The sequence below is a fragment of the Oryzias melastigma genome, linkage group LG9 (genome assembly GCF_002922805.2).
Source record: "Oryzias melastigma strain HK-1 linkage group LG9, ASM292280v2, whole genome shotgun sequence".
NCBI lineage: Eukaryota > Metazoa > Chordata > Actinopteri > Beloniformes > Adrianichthyidae > Oryzias > Oryzias melastigma.
Window position 1 is genome coordinate 16,012,674 of NC_050520.1, and position 8,370 is coordinate 16,021,043.

Below are 8,370 nucleotides of genomic sequence, written 5' to 3' on the forward strand. Positions count from 1 at the left end.
TAATTAAAATTAACAAATGTGTTCCTTTTTCTTCTAAACGTCTTCCTTCACAGCTGCAGTTTTGATTTAATATCGGTAGAAAAACGCAAATTACTACCTTGATAACCTCTGGGTTATCAGAATTATTAAATCAAACAAAAGTCTTGTGGTTTAATTTATTAACTGTGTTAAATAAAAAGAAATAGCTTCATTTTTGAGTCTGCGCTGAAGACGTCAAAGGTATGCTGTTCCAATCAGATGTTTGGTCTGAAACTGTTTTTCCTGCAGGAATATAAGCCATACATGTTCTGGATGAACATGATTGATGCCTTCTACCAAAGCCTGGTCTGCTTCTTCATCCCTTACTTTGTGAGTCCGCCTCTGTGTTCATCAGAATGCTGTGTGTTATTGGTTTGAGTGCTCACTCGTGGTCTTTGTTCTTCCATGCCCCCCCCCAGACCTACACTGACTCGGACGTGGACCTGTTTACATGGGGAACTCCCATCACTGCCATCGCTTTACTCACCATCCTGCTGCATTTGAGCATCGAGACCAAGACCTGGGTAAGAAGCTGGTTTTCCCTTCAGCTGAGACCACGTCTGTTGGTGAAAAGATCACAGCAGCTGGAATATTTTTGACAACATGATTGAAGTCCCTCTCTGATAATCTTTTCATCTAATTTCAAAGTGTTCCTTTTGGTCTTTTTATCACATTTCTTGGAAAAAAAACAACAAAAAAAAACAGTCATTTTCTCAGACATAGTTTCTGCAGAGCGGCAAGAGTTCAGCAGACATTTGCATCTGAGTTGACTGTAAGACCTCCCTCTTCCCATCATCCATCTGTTTACACTCTCCCCTCACACTCCCAGCCTAACATTAGAGGTGCAACAAAAATAGTGACCAATATTAGAACTATCCAAACAGATTCCAAAGACGTTCATGGATCTATTTATCTCCTAGTGGATGTATTAGAATGGAATGATCTGCCAATTATAGATTCCACGTAACAAGGGTTTCAAACTACAATTTTTCTGCTCCTAACTAAACATTTTTAATAAAGACGTGCTTAAATCTTTAATCTTCAAAAACACATCTTTGAGAGTTTTTTTGCTATCTCTGCAGACATTCCACTCCTCCTAACTCACCCAAACACCTGCTCATTTCATTCCCAGCATTCCTTCTCTGGCATTTATTCATCACTGTGTCAACGGAACATTCTGTCTGACCTGTTTTTGCTATTTCATTAATCCTGAATTCCTAAAAGTGCTCTCCTGCACATGCTGGAGCCTCAAAGTTGAGCACAAGTACGAAAGCTCAGCTGACCTTTTTCCTCTTGATGTTCACTATCATGATGCTTTACAAGCTGTGTTCCCTTCGATGTAGCTGTAGCTCATCGTGACCATCAGAACAGCTCGCCGGAGAACCACGGCAGTGTAAAGAACCCTCAGTCTGTGTTCAGACGTCTTCACATGAGGTTAGCGAGTTTTCACGCGTTCTAGATAAGAACTAGTGATTCAGTTGATTCATCTACAGATTATAGCGTCATGTGCTCCAGCTGAACTCTTTTTGTCTAAATCTAGTTTCATTGGACTTTGAGACAAACACATCACTGTGAGAACGTTTTAGGTCCAGTTTGTCCTCATGTTCATGTTGTTTGTATTGTTGAAATCACGAACAGATTTAAGGGAAAGATGTAGATTTTTTTTTCTGAAAAAAAGAAAAAGTCAAATAGAGATCCTGAAGACTTCTAGATTCTGTAGTGGAGTAAAGCATGGTGCCTGTTAAAAATGTTTGTTGCATTCGTGTGTTTTCTTAATTGCATCCACGGTGTTGTGAACGTGTGTTGTGAAGTCTGTCGGATGTTTGGTCAGGCCGCGGCGTCTCTGTTTGGAGTTCCTCACCTGGTAACCATCAGTGCTGGGCCGCGTCTCATCAGGAGTTGGACGGAGATTACAGGCAGTAAAGACTGAAATGACTTTTAGCAGGAGCTGCTTCCCAAACAATGGATTCTCTGTCAGTGATCTGGGTATTTCTGTTCAGCCCTGTGTATGTCATCTGGTTCTTATGTTTCCTACCCACAATCCTCAATTGGATTTGTGAGAGAAATGACTTTAGATACAAATCTTCTTTTTCTTTACTCCCATACTGGGAAAAACAGCCGTTGATGTTCTCCACTTTGTAGTAAAACTGAATTTTCAGAAAGTAAAGACCTTTGTTTCAATGAATTTATTTTTATTTTTTGTCTTGAAAGAGAAATTTTTTCAATAGCAAAATAATCTTACTTGAAGAAAACATTTCTTGACTATATTTATTCCCTAAAAAAATCATAATTCTTAGTGCGATGATTTTTCTTACCCCAATAAACTTTTTCTCCTTATTTAAAAACCCACTCCAAAATCCTGTTTCTGGTATTATTAGCATGTTCTTGTAGGATTTTTTATCATAATATATATAAAAAATTAGACTAAAACTGGATTTCTGAGTATTTCTTTATTCAAATTCTTGTGAATCAGGAGCAAAAATTCAAACTGTAGTTATTACTTAGAAGCAACAATGAGTAGCCCACAATCTTCCTGTTTCACTCCATTTCGATGCATCCACTTGCAGATGAACGTCTTTGTTTTCCTCGGCTGAGCAGGATTCTGGATGAAAACTGTACGGCTGGATAGCTCTGATATTGCTTGCCTTTTTTTGCTACTCTGTCAGGTTGAGGGTGTGAGGGGCTGTAAGCTAACAGGAAAGAATGTAAACAGGCGAATGACGGGAAGTGGGGCAGGGCTTACTACCCACACAACAGCTCTGCTCACAGTTCAGGGGTGAATTTCTAACTAACTACTGCTGCACTTCAGAAAGTTTTCTCCTAGAATTTTTTTTTTTACTTTGCCTTTAAAAAAAAGCGTAATTGAAAGACCACTGGGAACACTTTGAGTCAATCAAAATATGATCTGAGTGGGAATTTTTTACTTTATCTTTAGTAGGCTTGTTTTAAAGTGAAAATCACTACTTTAGGTTAAAGTGCAATGACAGAAGCTCACATTTGCCTGGTTTTGAGTAAACCTTTCATTAATTTTTTGAACAGCAGTTTTGGGGTAAGTGTTGCAATAGTGTTTCTGGTTCTTAATGAGAAGCATGAAATACTGAACCTTTAAAATGATCTGGGGTTCATTTTATCTAAAAAAAAAACCCCACTGATAGGATCGTGAGCTGATATTAACGCCAGAAAATCTACAGGGAAAAAAAATATTTCCTTTGGACTGTTTCTTTTCAAAAGCAGTGTTTGAATAATATATATATCACATCAGCAAATAAGCAGACTGAAGTGTTGGTACCAGCTCTATATTTCTACACCCCTTACATTTGAAAATAGTGAAAGTCAGAAAGGCGCACCTGTGTCTCAGGTGTTTGGCTTAAAGACCTGCTCCAAAGAAAATCCTGTTTTTGGGGTAATTAACATGTTCTTGTTGCATTTTTATCATAATGGAGGACATGTTTTAAAAAATGTAGGACTAAAACTGCATTTTAGATTTTTTTTAATTCAAAATGTGATGGATCAGGAACAGCTGAAGACGTTTGAAAAAGCTTGTTTTGCTCATGATGCAGCAACTGCCATGAGAAGGCCGATCTTCATGCTCCACTCCATTCTGACGCATCCACTTGTAGACAAATAGATCCATTAACGTCTTCGTTTTCTACATCTGTGCTGGCATCTGGCTCAAAACTGTACGGCTGCAAAGCTCTGATGTTGCTCGGGATTATTTTTCCTACTCTAATGGACTTGTGGCGTGCTATGCAATAGCAGGAGAGAGTGTAAACAAAGGAATTCTGGGAAAATTAGCAGAGCGGACTTCTACGCCAAAAGTCGCATCCATAACCCAGATGAGCATTTCTGATGAACTCCTGCCACTCTGCATAATCTCTTTGATTTTGTCTAAAACCTTCATAATCATAATTTAGACGACTGGAAATCTGAAATTTCTGTTTGGATAAGTGGATGAGAACCTGTCCTTGTTTCCTCTCTGCAGACCTGGATGAACTGCCTGTCTATCACCTTCAGCATAGCCTTATTCTTCACCGTGGCTCTGTGCTACAACGCCTCCTGCCCCACCTGCTACCCCCCCTCCAACCCCTACTGGACCATTCAAAGGCTGTTGCAGGACCCCGTCTTTTACCTGCTGTGCACCATCACGCCTGTGGCTGCACTGCTGCCCCGGTACACCACCTTCCAGATGAGTTCTAGATCACATGATGGCCCCCAAGTATTTCTGATGTGCGCTGTTATTGGGCCGCTCGCTGAAAAAAGATGCTTCTCGTCTGAATCTGGAGTCTGTCACTGATGGTTGGAGCGCTGCTCAAGTGTGTCCTGATGTCTGCCTCTGCTCTGTCTTGCAGATACTTCTACAGGGCGTGTCACAGCACACTGTTTCCAAACCCGGTGCAGGTCGGACGGCAGCTGGATAAACTTCCAGCCGACACTCGCAGGAACATTCTGAGCCTGAGCAGGGTCAAGATGGGGTCGTGGCTCAGCCCCAGACCTCCCTCTCTGCCCGTTGGCAAACCCCAGAACTGCGTTCAGAAGGACCAGAGGAGCAAACTGGCTCATGGAGATGCAGAAAGCGTCCAGCAGGGGGCAGCCCGCCCCCCAGGTCCCAAGAGCTGTACCAAAAACGATCCTCTGCTCTCAGAGGAGCTGCAGCCGGCCTCTACCAAAGACCCTTCAGACCCCAGTCCCTGCAGCTGGATGACCTCCACCCCTGTGGTCGCACAGATGGACCGGGTGCAGCTGAACCTGCCCCCCAGCATAACCTCGCCCTGCGTGGCATACGTGAGGAGTTCAGAGGCGCCGCTCAGCCGTGAGCAGACCCCTCCCTGCTCACACGGGAGCGAGCAGGGGGCGGAGCCGGCGCTCTACACGGTCCTATGATGTCCAGAGGGATCCCAGCCGTTCCCCAGTTTGCACAATAGTTTTTTAAATCTAATTTTAATGTATTTTTCAGTTAGATCTTTTATAAAATATACACAAAGGTACTTTATATTTGTAATGTAAAGCGAAATATTTTTGAGATTTGGGAGAGGTTGAAAAGGTTTTTATTTTATTTTTCTGTGCTGAATGTGCCTTTCAACAAAGCTTCATCATCTCAAGTTTTGATCAGGTTTTAAAGCTGAATAGAGGAGGTTCGTGGAGCTGGACCGGTTACAGGGGCATTGGGTTCTGGACCAGATGCTGCTTCAGCTCCCAGGTAGAAAAAGCTTTTCTGATTGGGGATTTCAATGCTGGACATTCCAGAGTTCTAAGCATGTCTTATCTATTGCTGCTGGATCACAAACTGTGCATTTTACTCCGTTTCAATCGTGTCACAGATCTTTATGTTTAATGCATATTGTGACAACTTAGGAAAATGTAATATTTTCCCTTCATAGCCAGGAGCTATGCTGTTTTATGTTTCTGTCTGGGTATACGTGGACTTTTTTTTTTTTTTCTCCACGGTTCAGAATCAGGTTGAGGTTGAACATTAACACAAATGTCTTCACAAATGAAGAAAGGCGCTCAGAGCTGACTCATTGGAATTCTGAGCAGCTTATAGATTTTCATTTTTGGCTCGTCATTTACCAAAGATCCATAAAACTTGATCATTTTATTTAAAAAAGTGTTGAGAAAGACCTGAGCATCGTAAAATATCAGTAGAATTTGCAGAGAAATATGCAGAACTGCCCAGATTCTTTAGGAATTTTACAACATAGTATTTATAATAAAATTTGCTTTGCTGGTCTAAATGTGATGCTATTTGGTACATTTTGCCACAGCGTACAGTTTCAGTTTTTACACGTGAAAGACCTCATCAGAACTAAAACTAAAGCATGAGGGACCAAAAAGCAATTTTGAGATGTTTTTGACTTTTGTAGCCTTGCACAAAACCAGATTGGCCGTCAGTCTCCATGACAACCTGGTTAATCTGTCTGGAGTTTCATGTTTGGAAGCCAACTAGAATTTTTGATCATTTGGTGCAGCTAGTTAACTTAGTTAGTTAGTCTTGGCTTATGTCAACATAAAAATAATTCCAAAAACGCTTCTTTTTTTTGACTACAGCCATAGCCAGAAGTTTGAAATCTTTTTTTAGCAGGTTTAAGTCCAAAAATATGCAACCTGACATAGTGTTGAGCTAGTTTTAGCTAGCTGTGGCCAAAAGTTAGCATGTGTAGAAATGGACTAATCCCTGAAAATCTTTATTTTACTTTCAGCAAAGCACATTTTTGTCGTTTTCAGCCCAATCTGACACTAAAATAAGCTAAAGTCTGCCTTTATCTGTAAACAAACCGTTTACTCCTAAGAAGTTGAGTTTTGTCATATTGTTGCTTTATCTGACCTTCAGAAGTTTATCTGATGTTTTATAAAGAATATTTTTTTTCTGTCTTCATCTGCAAACTGCATTTATCCACAGCTGTTTTATTTCTTTATTTTTATATCTTAGCATTTTCATTTGCACTTTGAAAGTATTGTACAAAACATTGACAGTATGCAAAGGAAATGAGCTGTGTTTTCATTTTGCTGAAATTGTTTTTAAGAGACCAACAGAGATCCTTACATTTGTTCATTGTTGTATTTGTCAGTAAACCAAAGTATTTACCAAAGAGCATTTTCATACGTGCCTTAACACTGGAATAAAGTCTGCAAATCTGCCCTTAATGCTGGATCTTTATCTGTTTAGTGTTGTTTCTAGACACTTTCATCTGAAATGATTTCTTACTGTATTATTTTTCATTCATAATTTGTTTTTAAACTTGCTGAATTTCTCAGGTAAGTTTCAGTCTGGTTTTTATTGCTATCTCGCATGGTTTACCAGAGCGAGACTCAAGTCTTTCATGCTCCAGGATGACCACTTTCACACGTTCCTCTGCACAAACTCTGCTTTGTTTCTTTGCATGCTGACAGGAAAAGAATAAAATAATGCCTCTGTTTGCCGACTCATCATTTCTCAATTAAACAAGCCTCACATTTTAAATGACAGATTTTTGATTCAAGCTTCATAAAGTTCTCTTGTGTGTTTCTCAAGGGCATTTTGTTGAAATTGAGCAATATTGTTTTTTAACCTGTTAAACCTCTTCATTTTTGACGTTGTTAGTAAATATATGTATATATATTGCTAATATTCAAAAGAAGGCTTTTTTTCTAAGAAAAAAAACAGTTTAAGGTACAACCTTTTGAAAACCCCAAAGTTTTTTTTCTTTCGATCTTCATCCTTTAGCATCTATTTTAATTTTCTGGGTTGTTTTAAAACTTGCAGATGTACACATCAAACTGGAAGACACTCCAGGAATGCACGCAAAAAATGTGTGTTTAATTAGAATGCCAGCATTTTAAATGTTGACATGGTGTCACAGATAAAAAAAAACTAAAAACAATCAAATTATATTCCAACAATCAAAGAAGATCCATCTGTCTGAAGCAATTTCTTGATGAAATCGAGCCGTACCATTAAAAAATGGTTTAAAATTAGATAAATTGATAATTATTATTGGACAATACTACTTCAATATAGGCACAGTAGGTTTATTTTACTAAAACAACCAAGTTCTATCTTAATAAATAACTTGCATGTGATTTCAGCAAAAAAAAAAAGATGAATCCATAATTACAGTCTAATGTGTGGAAACATTGAATTTAGCAAAAATGTGACCATACAGTGTGATAGTGTTCCAATAATTACGTATTTTTTATGTGAAATAACAGTTAAAGAAACTAAAAGATGACTGGATTTGACCTTAATTCATGTTTGTTTGTACACATATTTAATTTACACTTGATTATCTTGAATATCTACACTAGCCCTAAGTATGTATTTCTGAGTTTTGGCTAAAGATGTTTTGGATCAGTTTGAATCAGATCGTTCAAAATGAATCAATATATGTATCATATCAGCGACCACAAATTATGATATGAATATGATCACTCCTTGTAAAAAGTGAACACTTATGGGCTAAAAGCTTTGATTTAAGTTTCAATCATGAAGATAAATGATCTTTCCCAGGAAAAGTGCCAAGAACACAACAGAGAAAACAGGATGTTTACGTGACCTGATGAGTGAAAACGAACCTACTGACTGAAGACGCCAATGTTTCAGGAATGCGGTTTGATAATGTATTTTCCACCATGATGAGCAGTTTTATTTGCAGCTCTTCATCGTATCATTCCGCCTCTCAAGTCTCAACATAGCTGCAGATCTACTGCTGCCATCCTCCTGTTCTTTCTGGCCTCAAGTTCTGTGATGTTTTCCAGAACTTACAGAAAAAAAACAAAGTCCTCTTCTTGTGTTTTAGACGCAAATGTGTCTGAAATAGTTGCTGCCCTTTCATCAGCATCTGATGATCTTCCATTCATGACTGAAGAGGCTCTTTG

At 38.9% G+C, this 8,370-nt stretch overlaps 1 protein-coding gene across 1 annotated transcript in view; it reads left to right on the forward strand.

Moving 5' to 3' along the window:
• atp10a (ATPase phospholipid transporting 10A) overlaps positions 1–6,665 on the forward strand; it is a 42,449-nt gene extending 35,784 nt beyond the window's left edge. Inside the window, exons 18-21 of the mRNA XM_024278782.2 lie at positions 268–348; positions 438–542; positions 4,001–4,188; positions 4,368–6,665. Coding sequence (XP_024134550.1) covers positions 268–348; positions 438–542; positions 4,001–4,188; positions 4,368–4,899 — 906 coding nt within the window. The 3' untranslated portion in view covers positions 4,900–6,665. The remainder of the gene's footprint in view (positions 1–267; positions 349–437; positions 543–4,000; positions 4,189–4,367) is intronic.
• Positions 6,666–8,370: the final 1,705 nt, after the last annotated feature.